At 47.0% G+C, this 15,988-nt stretch overlaps 1 protein-coding gene across 1 annotated transcript; it reads right to left on the reverse strand.

The window, feature by feature from the left end:
- Nucleotides 1-1,098: 1,098 nt before the first annotated feature.
- Nucleotides 1,099-5,936, reverse strand: SHISA3 (shisa family member 3). Its single transcript, XM_007125179.3, has 2 exons — nt 5,555-5,936; nt 1,099-2,914 (listed from the first exon to the last, which is right to left on the reverse strand). Exons 1-2 carry the CDS (start codon nt 5,829-5,831, stop codon nt 2,475-2,477), a joined length of 717 nt encoding a protein of 238 aa, XP_007125241.1. The 5' UTR covers nt 5,832-5,936; the 3' UTR covers nt 1,099-2,474.
- Between the last annotated feature and the right edge of the window lie 10,052 nt (nt 5,937-15,988).

Raw genomic sequence — 15,988 nt, forward strand, 5'->3', positions numbered from 1 at the left:
CATTATTTGCATAACTACCTTTCAAAATATGGAACTTCTGTTTTTCAGAGATCCTACAATGCATGGGACAGTCCACCCAACAAAGACTTGACGTCCAGGGGCATGACTTTGAAATGTCCCTCCACTCCTTTTGGTGGAAAAACCTAATCCCATCGTACTGAAAAAGTGTTTTCCCCACAGCCTTAATATACACTGAATTTTCCAGATATGAAACCACTGTGCAGATCAAAAGAAGATCAAACTTTGCTTCATTTGGAAAAAACATCACATTAACAGCAGGGCGCCTCTGGGGTGTGAGTTGCCAGTGTAGCAAACCTGTTCCCTTGCTGTTTGAATATGGTTATGCGTACAGCTCCAGGACTGACTAGCTGTGGGACCCTGGGCTAGTTACTACACTCCTGCATGCCTCGGTTTCCAAATCTACAAAATAGGAATTATAATACCTCCCTGTTGCATTGTTTACAGATAAAATGAGTTAGTACATGTAAATATTTAGAATAGTGTCTGGGTCATAAAAGCCCAGTAAAGATTAACTTTAAAATATCAAAGGAGCAGAATGTAACAAACATAAATAAAGCCAGCCTAATAACATAGGAGTGAGTTCCAGAACTTCTCACAAATGTTTATCCTTTTACATTCAGCCTTTTCTCCCTCCTTCCCTCCCTCCCTCCCTTCCTGCCTTCCTTCCCTCCCTCCCTCTCTCCCTTCCTGCCTTCCCTTTATTCCTGAATTACTGGGGCTAACCTAGGATACCTGGAAGTCAGGCCACTGTTACTTGAAAGCAGGAGACTAGAAGTCAGAGCTCCTCTGCCATCAGAGTGGGCAAAGGCATAGTATCTTCCCACTTGTTTCCTCAACCTTGCCCTAGAAAGCAAAGGGCAAGGCCAGATGACTTTCCTTAGGTCAGAATTCCACCTCTAAGTAGCTGTATTTGACAAGAGCTGTTGAGGATGTCATATGATAGTATGCATTCATATAAACCTGAGTTTTCAAAGGACATCCGTAGGGGACAGGAGGCAACAAAACCGAAGGAGATGAGCCAGGTCGGGGAGACCGGGCAGGAGGCTGGCGAAAGGCAACTGTCCTCTCTGAAAAGGACCTCCTGACACCCTGGCAGAGCAGGACCCTTGGTGCCACATCCTTTTCCTGCCACGAGAAGCCAAAAATCAGATTCTTATTAGAAATGTCCCAATTTTTAAATCTATGCAAATAACACATCCGAGGGCTGAAGCCCACAGGCTGATATCTCCATAAAAATTCACTTCCTTGGCTGCTTTCAGGAGTCCCGCTGCAGAAAATAGCTTTCTAACATAATTCAAAATCAGTGTAGGATTTTTCTCATTTCAAATTATGAAGTGTTAAGCAAAGACATTTCCTTTTATTGACTAGCAAAGAGTATCGTTAAGACGATAAGATGAAGCACTTTGATCTAAACTTTCAAAGAGATTTCATGAAAACATAAAAGATTTTATTTATTCTAATCCAGCAGGATATATGCCCAAATATTTAGTCATCAGACATGGAAATCACTGGCACTTAAGATACATAATATTAGATGATTATAGCCAAAGCTGGACTTTGAACTCCACACTTACTATTAACATAAAAAATTACAGTGTGACTCCTAATTAGTACCGTCAATGTGGTAAATACATTAAATTACAAATCTTTGCATTTGTACATAAGTCATTTTACAAATAAATGTTTTAAGAACCAACTGTCCAACTTTCATTTAAACACTAAATGTTGCTGAACAAAAAGTCGGCAATAAATACTCCCTCGGGTGGGTGGGGGAAATGCTTTTACATAAGATCTCTGTTTCAATGACTATCTAAGTAAATACTTAAAATGTTAAACTTCTCATGTGGTTATTGAAATCTTGTATTCCCAAGACGCTCTTATATTTTAAACAAAATTTAGCTATTAATTTAAAAAGTAACTGTTCTCATGATGCTAATATTATTCACCGTTAAGTTGCTCCCCAAATTACAAATAGGTTGTTCACTGTCCCCTCAGTTTACTTAGCAATTAATTTTTAAGCGAACCTTCAATAATTACAATCAGGTATATTTCTTTGTTTATTTATATATATATTTGTATTATCACTCACTGAACAACTTATAATGAAAAAAGAACACGTAGGCCTTTTCTAAGCAGGATAGCTGAGTTGTCCAATAAAACATCTTCAGCCAATTTGTAACTTTAAAGTCGGACTGCTGCCTATTTTGAATAAAAGTAACATAAATTGAAATGTAATAGTCACCATGTTTTCAAAGCCAGAAAGCAATTCTCTAACAGCCATTCTGCGACTGGAGCCAGGAACCTCAAGATTAGAAGGTGCTGTATTTTCCTTGAGCTTTCCTCCACGACATTGCTGGGTCCAAGGGAAATTTCCTCAGAAATCCTGGTGGCCGTGGCAGCAGCGTCCGTGGGTCTGCCATTGCATTACACGGTGGATCTGTAGCCATGGCCTGTCAACTGGAACTGAAGTCTGGACAGCTCTTCCCAGGCAGTGGCGGCTCCTGCTGGAGTGGGTAAGCAAAGTACTGGGGTGACACCAGGAAACCGGACGGTTGGGTCAGGTGGATCGGGTGGCCTGTGGTATAAGGCGGGGGTGGTGAGGGCACCAGGCAGCCTGGCTCTGCCCTGGCAAAGGAGAACCTTCGGATGGAGCCCCCTGTGGAGCTGGAGCTGGTGGCCGTGCTGGACTGCCTGGAAGGTGCCCTGAGGTTCGTGGAGGTCAGGATCATGGGCAGGGTCTCCGTCTGATAGGTGCGGAGCGAGAAGCGGATTGGCTGCTGCGAGGGCTCCTTGGGTCTCAAGCAGGTGCAGCAATAAATAGCCACTAAAGAGCCCAGAATGATGAAGGCAATGAAGATGGAGCCAACGATCAGGAAGGGAACGTAGACAGGCTCTAAAAGGCAAAAAGAGACAGGCACAGATGGTGGGACTAGAGTCTCCCAAACTCTGGGCTGCTTAGGGGTGGAAGGTGGGAGGTCCACACTACCACCCTTGTCAGCCCAGCTTCTCAGAGCTTGTTACTGGCAACCTCTGAAGTACAAACTGTGATGATGGAATATTCTTGCTCCTAGCAGGGAGGAAGCAAACTGATACTGTAGACTCTGTTAGCAATTAGCCATCATACTGCACATCTGGAAGTCGGAACAGAATCTATCCTCCTGTTCACGCACTGGAGAGAGGGAAAGGATGAGTTTGGGGGGTTACTATAACACTGGTTTTCAATCTGGGTTTTAGTAGTTTTATCACGGTGGGGCGCTTAAGGGCTCTAAGGCTGAAAATTCATCTCCTATCCAAGAATCTCCAATCTAAGCAAAGAGAGCCGGGCCTGTTAAATGAAACCCCCAGGAATTTACAAGACTACAGAAAGAACAGGATAAAGAAATCCATAGTGGGCCCCAATTAACTGTGTCTCCTACTGCATCACAAATTGTCACCTCTGGATACTTCTTTCCAGAAACAATTTGGGATGCCTCGTCCGGCTGCCATGCTTCTGCCTCCTGATTCCCACTCAAATTCTGGGAAGGTCAGGCTGAACCTTAGATAGATCGTGATGCAGTTCTTGGTGTTAATGGCCCAGACTTTCTGGGAGAGAACCCCTCAGAGTTAACCCCAGTTTCCTTCTCTCTCTATAAGGCAGACATAAAATTTCCTACCCCAGAGGCACCCCCGGGGCAATCCTCCAGGTGTGTCCCCTGCCTGACAGAGCCACACTTGGATGCAAACCTCTGGCTTAGAGGTAGACGAAAGCAAGCCTGCATTGACAGGCCCTACTGCGTGCCTGGCTCTTTCGTATGTATTGTCAGATTCATGGAGACCCGGTGAGGTGGGCGTGATACTCTCTGTTTTCCAGATGCGGAAGCACATTGGAGACTTGTTGACTTTCCCAAAGACACCCAGGCAGTGAGCGACAGGTAACTATCCACCCCAAGATCTGTGGGCTCCTGGGTGTAAGCTCACCTATTCTGCCCCATTTACCAACGCCCTGTGGAAGGCAAGTCTAAAGTGAGGAACTAGTTACTCAGCACCTTGCTAAGCATTCGTGCACTCCTTTAATTCACATATGGCTCTCCTCTGAGAGCCATATGCCCATTTTAGAGTTGAGAAGAGGCCCAGAGAAGTTAAGTAACTTGCCCAAGGTTACAAGCTGGCGAGCGAGAGAGCCACGGGTCCTGAGACTTCCTCAGGTCCCACCCAGCCTTGGTGAGAGAGGAGACTGCCTCATCTGCTGCAGAGCTCGCTGGAGGAGGCCGGGATGGAGTTCCTGCTGGAGGCCGGGCACTCACGATTGCTCTGCAGAGAGCAACCGGGCCCCCCAGGGTAAGTGGAGTAAAGCCACGGAAAGAGTTTGTATTTTCCTAACAGGCCAGGCTGGCCTAGAGTTCTCTCCTTTCCACTGAACATCTTTTCCCCAGAAACCTCTTCCCCAGTCCTGCAGATTGGTATTTTGCCTTCCAAAGTTAAAATTCCTTGGAAGTCTAATGGAGTTCTAAGGAAGGGCAGGCCCCCCCTTTCCTCTGGGTTGTCAGTCTCAGCGGGACGGGGGCTCCAGCGCCATCAATGATCTCTCCAGCCTCTCCCCGCCTTTCCCGGGGATCGTCTTTTGCCGGCCTCAGACCTCCGCTCCCGAGTTCTGGGGTGTCGCGGCCCTTAGCTCCGCCCGCTCCTCCTGTTTCCCGGCCATAAAACCATCGCCTGGAGCTCTAAAGGGCTGCCCTGAAGTTCCGATTCAGGTGGAAAGCTTTTTTCTTTTTCTTTTTCTTTTTTAAGGTGTAAAATCTCTCTGCTGGGGTCGTGATTTATTCCGCTCTGAAGTTAGTGGAAATTTGACTCGCGTTTTCCGATGTGAGAATAGGGGGCGGGGAAGCCCCTGCGACCCCGGTTTCTAAATCTCCAGTTAGAGGACCTGGGCATTTCTGAAAAGCGTGACAATAGGGGGTGGGCCGGAGAGGGTAATTCGATGCAGAGAAATGAAAGGAAGTCGGGAGAATAGGGCAGAGGCTTAGAAACGCTACCAAAAGTCCACCAAAAAAAAAAAAAAAAAGGTGTCTGAAGTTCCTTACGCCCGTGGGGCTACAGATAAGCGCGCCCCAAGAGTTGCGTTCCCCGCGCCATGGGCACTTCTCAAAGCTCCCGGAGCGCCCAGGACGCGCGCTGGGGCACCCTCACCGTCCTTTAAAACCCAAGTCCAGCCTTGCGCTGCCCCTACAGCCCTTCTCTGCAATGGCGCGAGCGCCCGAGGCTCCCGCTCTCTTCCCCGGAGTCACCGGATGCAAGCTCCGCGGTCCTCTCTGTCCCTTGAAAATTTTCTCTTGGGCAGACCCGCGGAAACCGCTTGTGGCGGGAATCGGGACTGCAGAGGAATAAGGCCCGACCTGAAACGCGACCACCCGCTCCTCGCTCGATGCTCCCACCTCTAGCCTCCCCTTTGCGCAGACCCGGGAAAGCCCGGCGCGCCTGTCCGCGCGCACACCGGCCGGCACACACGGCAGCCCGGGCGGCCGGGCGGGGTCAGCGCCCGTGGGCCCGCACTCACGCGCCGTGATGCCGGGGTGCTCCAGCTCGCCACGGTCGTTGGTGCAGCCGCCCTGCTCCAGCCTGGCGTCGGCCGCGGCGCAGCAGTAGCGCAGAGCGCAGGAGCCGCAGCAGATGGTGGCGTCCAGCGTGTCGAAGTCCTCCGGGCACTGGAAGCCCTCGTGGTAGTTGCCCTGCACGTCCACCCAGCCGTGGCAGTACTCTCCGGACCGCTGGGCGTCCGCCGGACCCCCGCGCAGCCAGCCCACGAGGAGGCAGAGCGCCAGCAGCGCCCCCATCGCCGCGGAGGCGCTGGGCGGCCGGGAGGGGCACGCGGCTGGAGAGCGAAGGGCTGAGCCGGGGCTCCGGGCGCCCCACGGTTCCTCCTCCCCCCGGGGCGCGGCCTGGGCGGCTGCCCCGGCGGCCAAGGCCACTCCCGCGAGGGTTAGCGGGGGCCAGAGAGGCGGAAGGGGCTGCGCGGCGGGCTCCACAGGCCGGGGGTCGGCATGGTGCGCGGGGGCGAGAGGGCAAGGGCCGGCGGAAGGCTGAGGCTGGGGCTGCTGCAGCGGCCCTTTGGCCGGCTCATAACGCTCCCGGCGCGAGGGGCGCGCCCAGCCCTCGGCCACCCCCCGCCCCACTCCTCACGGGAGCCATCGCGCCCGGGTCTGGCAACTCCCGGGCCGCGCAGCACCCCGACTTGCGTCCGTTGCCGGGTCCAGAGCGGAGCCCGAAGGCAGGAGGATGGGAGATGCCCTCGTGCGGAGCCCCGGGACAGGCGGCCCCCCCTGCCCCCGCCCCTGTCTGTCACGGGAGCTGGAGTCCGCCTGGCCGCGGCCAAGTACAAACGGCCCCCCGGTTGCTGACAGCTCTGCCTCCACGGCGTCCTTTAAAAAGGAAGAGGGAGGGGGAGACAGCGAGGGTTAAGAGAGAGTCCGCCTCCGGGGCGCGCCGCCGGAGCTAATCACAGCGGGCGCGGCGCGACCGCCGGTCCCGTGCGCCCTCTGGTTCGCGCGCCCCCCTCCGCCTTTCCGGGCCACCCCCGCCCAGCGCGCTGCCCCAGGACTCTACCCTAAACCTGGGGCATCAGGCCCTCTCCACGCACACCTTCCAGCTCTCGCACAGCCCAGCAAACTCCGCAGAGGGCCAGGGCCGCCGGGTCTCTGCATCTATCCACGCGCGTTAGCGCGCAGGTGGAGACCAGGGCTTTGCTTTTTAGGGATGTAACAAAAACGAACTCGGTAACTGGGGTTTGTAGAATCTTCCGTCGTCTGTTGCACAGATCTGGCCTCGTTCCTGGGACACCTGTTCTGAGGGTTCTGGGCGGATAGCATGCCTTCTAGGGCCCGCCCACATTTGCGCTGAGTTTTCCACCTAAGTTTCCACGTTTTCCAGAAGGGACGGCACATTTTCACAAATGTACACACACTCGCACTCTCCCCCGCCCCCCTAACCCGAACGCCACCGGGCGAAGAATCGCCGGTCACCTCCGCCTGCCGAGGGCAGCTCGCAAAACCTCAAAGAGCACGACTTCTCCATTCGCGCCCGCAAAAGAAATAAAAGAACAAAATTAATGATAATTGAGCAGATCTGAACTTCTGTTCGTGCAAAGAAACACATTTATTTAAATGATGTGTCCCCCGTGTGCTATTTTCAGGGGCACTGCTCCTTTGGCGGCGTAAGTGCCTTATGAAACTGGCGTTATGTGAAACCTGGGCTCAACTCAAGAATTTATTTTTACGGCATCCTGAACTTCCTGTCATCGTTTATTCGTACGTGTGAATATGTCCCGCGTATCTCTACCTATTTGTCAAACACGCTGAATGCCCGTGTCACTGATTTAGCTGTTGGCAAGTTGAGCGAAAGAAGACAAAGTTTACTGCGCACCAGCCATAAAAGTGTGCGGTCAAAAGCGTTCACCAAGCCGGCGGCTTCCCGAGGGTCCGAGTTCGTTCACAGAAGCTTTTTTTTTTTTTTTTTAACGCTGAATGAAACGGTTTCTGTTTTAAAATGTAAGCTCAAGGATATTCCAAGTAAATAATCACTTCTGATTTCTGATTTTAAATATTGGGATTAGCATTTATTTATGAGAGTGTAAAAATAATGCCCAACATTTCAGATGTTAAATAGGACTGTGTAAATATTTTATTGCTTTCTTAGATATTTCTTGGGACAATAATATGTTATTAAGTAAAACCAAATTAAGTTCAGACTTTTATCCACAATGAGACAGTTTTTCTTGACTTAAAGAACTTAAGCATATGGGAAATTGTTTTTGCAGAAATTTCTTAAGTACTCTGTTTTTACGTACAAAAAAAAATAAATCTTTGACAGCCCTAAAGGATTGTTTTTTTTTTTAACATCTTATTGGAGTATAATTGCTTTACAATGGTGTGTTAGTTTCTGCTTTATAACAAAGTGAATCAGCTATACATATACATTTATCCCCATATCTCCTCCCTCTTGCATCTCCCTCCCACCCTCCCTATCCCACCCCTCTAGGTGGTCACAGAGCACCGTAAAGGGGTTTTTTTTAAGTGTTTTGTTTTTTTTTTAAGGAGTGTTGTTTGGATTGTATAAACCCTGAGCAGTTAAGGAGGAAACTCATGTAGAACCACAGAAACAGTGAGATATAGTGATCGTAATAAGATGATAAAACTACAAAGACATGTTTACTGCTAATAACTTTCCCAGAACCACACCTCTTAATATTATTTTTGTTAAATTTAGAGGAATTCCATGACATCACAACTACCTAAAGTTCTACAGCAACCTCTGCTAGTCCCCCAAGGGTCAAGTTTCTCTCATTATCCAGCTGTTCTTTGATAGCATTAATATTTTAGGGAATGATTTGTTGGCACTTACCTCCCATTAATTACATTCTCTATGCCACAGTGGGATTCTTTTCCTTAGGGACACCAGCTATAATTAATTCCCTCATTCAAACTCCTGTCTGTTTGACTTATTTAGAAGACATTTCACTCAAATATAGTTGGATATTTACAAATGGAAAATAACCAAACCTCCAAATTACTTGATACTCCTTAGATCTGATGTGTGTGAACATTAAAGCAACTGTACACCATGCTTTCTTATCTAGGTCCTGATCTGAAGCAACTGTATACCATCACAACAATCAGCTCTGGGGGCTTGCACGGGGTTGGGGGGCAGGAATGTGTTTGGTTCCTTGTCATAGAAGATCTCCTCAAGTTCTACACTGACAAATTTATACTGCAAAAGTGATGCTCTCAGAATGCTGTTTGCAAACAGGAAGAGAACATACCCTTCTTTTTAGGTTTATAAAAATCCAAGGTTGCTGTTATTGTGTTCCTACTTTCATAGTAAAGGAAGATTAAAAAGTTCTTATAGACCCCCTCAAAGACTCTAGGGAGAGGACATGGAGATGGAAAGTAAAATCTGCACCATCTGGGGCATTATGTCGAGGTTTTAAGAAATTCTATATCTTCCCTTATCTCAGTAACACAAATTCCATATTTTGGTGAAGAACGCAATCATAAGAGATCATTTCCTCAGCTTACATTCTCTTGTGGCCCTCCCGGCCTCCGGGAAATGCTATAGGAAATGAGTTAAATGATATGATGTCTGGGATTTGCTTTAATAAACACCAGAAAAAGAGAGAGTGGGGGGGGAGGGGAGAGGGGGAGAGAATGAAGAAGGGGGAAGGAGGAGGATATGGAGAAGAAAAGAGGAGAGAGAAGGAGAGTGGAGAGAGGAAGAAAGAGAGAGGGAGGGAGGGAGGGAGGGGAGAAATGGAGATGTGAAGATAGGATAGAGAAGCTGAAGCACAATTGGCAATACGTTGATAATTGTAACTGGGTGAAGGGTACTGGCAAAATCGAAATGCAATTCTTTCTATTTTTATACATGAATAAAAATTACATTTTTTAAAAAATTTTTAGTAGGTAGGAATTGGTAGCAGGATGAAACTGGCACCAGACCATATTTCTCAACCTTGTCCCATTCACTTCTCTTTGTTTTATGTTGCTTGGAGCAGAGTGAAAGATTTAAGAAAAGCAAATGCAGAGAAGTGAAGAAAAACAGGACAAAATGAATGCATCAGAAAGGGTGGGGAACTAAAATGTCCTAAGGAAAGGGGGAGAAAAGGCCAATGGAAAGCAGAAGGGAAAAAGTAAGTAAAAAAAGACAACTAACTTTGGCTATGGAAATCTCCTCCAGCTTATGTGCACTGGATCCAGAAATAAAATAGGAAACAAAAAGTTTCTCAGCCCTCCCTCCAGTTTCTTCCTGGAGTGATGTATTATCACTAACCTTCCGTTAATTACTTTGCCAGTGACTTGATGGAATTCTCTTGCTTGGATCACTCACTATAAATCTCTTAATCCAGGAACCTGTCAATCGGAGTTACTGAAAAGGTATTTTTTCTCAAATTTGCTTTGGCACTTATTCACCACTAGAGAATACAAGGTGCCCAGATGTGTACTCTCAGACCCCAGCGGCCCAGCCCCAAGCTGTGCCCCACCCTCTGCCCTGTTCCTTAGCCTCAGACTCTTCGTTTGTGAAGAGGGGATTAGACAGAGGGCTCTTAGAGCAGTGTGTCTTAAACCACAAGTGCACAAGAATCACCTGGTGTATTAAGATGCAGATTTTGATTCCCAGGGTCTGGGGAGGGGCCTGAGATTCTGCATTTCCAACACGTTCCCAGGTGATGCAGCAGCTGCTGGTTTGAGGCCCATCCTCTGTACCCCTCTGGGCCTTCTCTGCCCTTGCCCTTACCCACAGGGGAATGAATGAATACAGCCAACGGGGACTGGCCCACCCAAAGCCCATTTCCTCCCTTTCTTTACCACTCTCTGGGCCTTAAGACCCCAGCACTCCCTACCCAAATGGACCCAAGCTGGCTTCTAGTGTTCGCAAAAGCTTGTTCCAGGTCATAAGTGGTTCTAGGGGGAGATGGTTAAAAACTTGTAAAGGCAGGCTAGGATGTCCAAACATGGACATGAGAGGCCCCTGCAGTGCAAGATAGAGTCTGGGATGGGATGAAGGAGGGGGTGGGCAGATTCAGGCTGGTGGCCTCCACCGGAGCCCTGGCTCACGCATGATAGAGTGGACCTGTTGCCTGGAACATCCCAGGGACTCAGAAAATAAATAGGCATAAAGGGAATAGTGAATGATTGCATAAATGATGAAATGAATAATTTCCTTCAATAGTTCTAAGCACTTACCATACCTCATGGTAATTCTGTGATAGGGCATCTATCTTCTTCTCCATTGGTTTCTCCTTCTCCTTTTTCATTATTGTATCCTGGGACCTAGCAGAACACCTGGTACATGGTGAGCGCTCAGTAAATGTTGAGTGTAACTGACTGTAAACAACAGACAACTGGCTGAGGACTTGTGACACTTGAGACACCCGCCTCACCACCATATAAAGCTGCAGCAAGTTGAATATCTCAGAGCTGGGTCTGTGGCGAGCAGGTTGAATTTCCAGGGCAGGGGATATTTGTAGAGTGAACTCCTGGTGATTTAACTGTAAACATAGCTCATCAAGAATGGTCCAGAGTATCAGCACTGCCTAGAATAGGGCAGTCACCAGCCAGTCCCTCACGGAGACAGTAGTGACACTTGTCCAAGAGACTAGAACTGTGATGTAGAGAAAATCAGCCAGCACAGTAGAAAGAACATTCCAGTTTTGAGTCAGACAAGTCTGGGCTTGCCTGTGCCTCTTTCTGATCACGTGACCTTCAGCAAGGTCATTTCCACTACTGAAACCTCAGCTTCCCTGTCTCTAAAATGAGGGGAGTGGAAGGGAGTAACCCCTACCTTGCAGGATTGTTGTAAGGATTCAAAATAAAACATATAGCAAGTCTGGCTCGGAGTAAGGGCTTCAGAACCAGTAGGTATTACCTACTACCAGCTGGTTTGAATCTATAGTGAAATAATCATGGCACGTTTCCTGCTAACGAGTATAGGCCTATGCCCTGATTAATTTCAGTGGGTTATTTACAGTTCCCCATCATCCATTCCCTTATTCATTCAATGTGCCCATTCATAACCACCGACAATTGAATATTGATTATTCATTTTTGGAGTCGTTCTCCTGAGACATGCACTAAAGCTACGAGAAGAGGGAATAAGGGTGGTGTCAGATGATCACAGGGTAGGGACAGGCCCTGCTGGACGGACCTTATTGCAGCTAGATTTCTACAGGGTGTAGCCCCAAGCACAGGTGTGCATTTAATAAGTCTCCGATTAGTCTGTGATTCCATATTATGTCAGTAGAGATGTAATTTATTAACCTGGGCTTCTGGCATCCTTTCAGTGCATGCATAATAGAATGATATTTTTCATGCAGAAATATAAATTAAATTAATTGGCATCCGTATTTAATTGAAACTTCCTTGACAGTAGATGGATTCCTCCCCCCACCAACGCGACCCCTTTCTCAGCAAGGGGCATTTCCTTCTGAGTGCTTGCAGACTGAAGAGAGGCTAGCCCCAGTTCCTGGGGCTCCCCAAGGAGCTGGCTTTCAGCAGGGTTTAGAGCAGCACGGAAAGTGAACTGATCCTGGAAAAAATGGTAAGTTACTGCTTGGCGGCCATGTGTTCTTTTGGTGGGGGGAAGGTTTACCGAGGAGAAAGAAAACACAGAGGGGGTTTGTCTTATTTTCTTACTTCTCTTCTCATCCTTACCAGTCACACAGAATGTTTTGAAAAATTTTGTCACCCTTAAAGTTTGTAAATCATGGAATTCTTTGGAAAGCTGCTATACAATGGCTGTCAAAGGTATCTTTTACGTTTTCTCCTTTATTTAAATAGCCTGTATTTTGTTAGCTCTGTGGGTAACGTAAGGGTCAAAGAGGCAAAGGTCCTAATTTCCACCCTTGTGGGTCAACTAAGTTTCCACTGTCTCAGGAATACAGAATGCACACTTGACCTTGGCTTGCAAACACCTGCTGTGAGTTGTTTGAGGGCACCAGCCAAAGAAATTGGATGTAACAGACACAATCAATATGCAGCATGGAAAATGAACTCAGTGTTACACACTCCTACAGCAAATGGGTCAACAGTGTCATCTTCGTAATGTGCCCTTCATCTTATCCTCAGAACTGTGCTTTGGAATTCTTTCTGCTTTGTCTGTTCCACCATCTGATTTTATGCAACCATTCATTCTGTACAATCACTCCACTTTATATTTCTTTAACATATTTTTTGTAATCAAGGACAAGAAGAAAACTCATCCTTGACATCTTTTTTTTGGCTTCTCCACATGAACTGGGCTTGAAGTAGAGATGACATTTGTAGCAGTCTGCATGGTTATTCCAGTTTAGTATTTAAAAAACCAAGATTCAGGGCTTCCCTGGTGGCTCAGTGGTTGAGAGTCCGCCTGCCAATGCAGGGGACGCGGGTTCGTACCCCGGTCCGGGAGGATCCCGCGTGCCGCGGAGCGGCTGGGCCCGTGAGCCGTGGCCGCTGGGCCTGCGCGTCCGGAGCCTGTGCTCCGCAACGGGAGAGGCCACAACAGTGAGAGGCCCGCGTACCACTAAAAAAAAAAAAAAAAACTAAGATTCAGTAATTCTTTAGTTTATGTGCCATTCTGCGTCTTCCATCTAGAACTTAGCTATTTGGCAACCTCAGCCCTCTTGAAGACAGGGGAAATCCAGGAAATAATCTTCACTGCCCCCACCCTGTCACACAGCACTCTTGTCTTCCTAAGAAGACATAAAAATTTACAGTCTGATACTAAATTTAGCTTATTTTATTGATGAGAGTGGTTTACACCCTCACACAGGGCCTATCTTCCTATATGTACTCTATCTATCCTCTTGATTTTTCACCTTGCCTGAGCAGAATTCCTTCCCCCTAGTCTAATAACGTACCCAACTTTCCCCCATTCCATGTGAGCCTGGAAGAACTGTCAATCATGGCACTCCACTCCTGGCTAAGGGTTGGGCATGAGACCTTAGTGAAGCAGGAAGAATTCCTATCTTCCTGGACTTTGTGATTGGTTCAGGGGTGTGCACTTGACTCAAGCATGGCCAATCAGAGTCTTTCCATGAGATTTGCAGAGAGCTTCCCTTCTTTGTAGATTGTGAACACTGGAGATGTTTGCTTGGGGCAGTCGAAGACATGATCCTTATCTTGTAGAGAAGGCCTAACTGAGAATAAGGCCAACTCACAGAGGCAAGAAAAGAATCAAAGGGAGAGACCTAAAATGTTTGAGTCCTGGATCCAGCTGTGCTTGAAGCTTGCCATATCCTGATCTTCTCTGTTACATGAAACAATACATTCACTTTTGGCTTAAGCCAGTTTAGGTTGTGTTTTGATCACATATAATTGAAAGCATCTTGACTACTACAATAAATATTATGGGGACAGCTTTAATAAATGACCGCTGCCTGCAATTAAGGGGGCAGTAAAATTATCAAAATAGAACTACATGAAAGCACAGCATCTGTGGCTATATCGTGAAGGGACAAATATTTTATTTACCTCATTAGGCCTTTAGGACTGTACATTCCAAGCTGTTGGTCACAACATATTGGGTGGATCATGAAATCAATTTACAGGGACATAAATGGCATTTGTTAAAAGATAGAATAAAATACAAAATAGAGAGTATGTCACCATAGTAAAGGTAAGTTTGGTTTCCCACCATTTTATTTCAGGTATCTGTGTAAGACAGGGATATAATTTTTTTTTTTACAGAGGGGTATGATCAAAACATCTGAAAGTCACCACTTAGAACAAAACTGCATCACAACGCTGAATAAAACAGAAGAATCAAAATATTTAGCACATTACTATTCCTGTGTTCTAAGTAAAGGTGGCTGCCCATTTTCCATAACCGCTCCTTCAGTCCTCACCTTGCTACGTATGCATGCAGGGGGAGGATGGGTAGGAGTCATGCATGGAATTAAAGCAGTTAAGTAAAGGTATCAGGCTCCTCTAGTTTAAGACTGCTTCCTCTGAGTTATTTATTCAGTTGCAGTTCATCTCTTTCTCAGGGTTGTTTTGGCCCCTGGTCCTCCCCCTTACTGTAAGGGGTGCAGGAGAGAAGCAGCTTGCTTCAGCTCTCCAGGGCAGGAGAGAGAGTCTGGAATGCACATGCAGTTCTCCAGATCTTCACTGTTACCTTTCGCCGGGGTGCTGGTCCACTGAAGAAGTCTGTAGTTGGTAAGCACATGAGGTATTCTCCCTTTCCTGGCCCTGCCTTGGATCTCACTGGGGCTATGAATATCCCCACCCTGCCCCCACCCCTGCCATCCCCCCACCTCAGGTCTAGCTTGTCTTGGGCTGTGGTGGATCCCTGGCCCTTGGCTACGGGGTAAATCACCCTCAACACAGAAAGCCCGCCAGCCAGCATCATCAACCATTTTCCATGTTTCTCCATTCAGTATGAGGGACCTTTTAGATCCCTCCACAATACACAGGCACCCAAGAGAGTTTCCAGGATGCTAGCTCAATCTCTCTCTTTGCCTGTTCACCCTCACTGCCATTTTAACTGGCTTCCTCACGTTGGAGCAAGACCACACATCATGGCTGTCTCTCCCAAGAGTCCCAAATAGAGAAAAGGGCAAACCCTACTCTGCTCTTGACTTTACTCTGAATTTTCTGACACCTTCCCATGTCTCTGTTTTCTCTGGGACTTGGGTTTGGAAAGGAGCAACCAGAACACACCTGTCTCACCAGTTGCTTTTTAAATGTGTACCCTGCTGTTACCCATACTCCACTGGGGCCCGATGGGGGATGCTTTCCCTTTTTCCCATGGGTCAAGGTCTTTCCTTACATGATTTACTGAGTTATTTCTACCAATGACTTACCATAAGCCTGAAGTCACACAGACATAGCTCTTAATGAGTAAAGGAGAGCTTAAGGAATTTTAAAAATCCTCAAGATTCTCAAGACCATTGTCTCTCTAGGGACTTAAAAAGAAAAATTCCATATTGGTAGTCTAAACCAGGACATTGACCTTTTCTTTCTCTTTTTTTTTCCTGTTTTAACAAATTCTGAACACCCTGAGGAAAATGGATGCCCTTGACTGGCTAGGGGAAAGGCTACAAAAATTGAGATATGTTGTTTAAATTACTGACATAATTTAATAAATATTATCCTTTTACAAGAACAATTTATGTTCATAATTATCATCACATGTGGTGGTCAGCTTGAAATACACCTAGGTATTTTAAATACTTAGTTTCTGTACACATAAACACATGTATACATTCTTGGTATTTCCACCCTGAGATTTTGGGATAATTCTTCATCATTATTTATAAGAGTGGGTGGGCTTTTATGAGTATGGAAATAGCCCTACTTCTCTGTCCAATAAAAGAAATTTCTAGGCAGAAGACAAAGAAAATTTATTCTTCTAGACCAGTGGTCAGCAAACTTTTTCTGTAAAAAATTCCTGATAGTAAATATTTTAGGCCTTGTGGGCCATATGGTCTCTGTCGTAACGATTCAACTCTGATGTTGTA

This window comes from Physeter macrocephalus, chromosome 7, assembly GCF_002837175.3.
Source record: "Physeter macrocephalus isolate SW-GA chromosome 7, ASM283717v5, whole genome shotgun sequence".
NCBI classification, from domain to species: Eukaryota; Metazoa; Chordata; class Mammalia; order Artiodactyla; family Physeteridae; genus Physeter; species Physeter macrocephalus.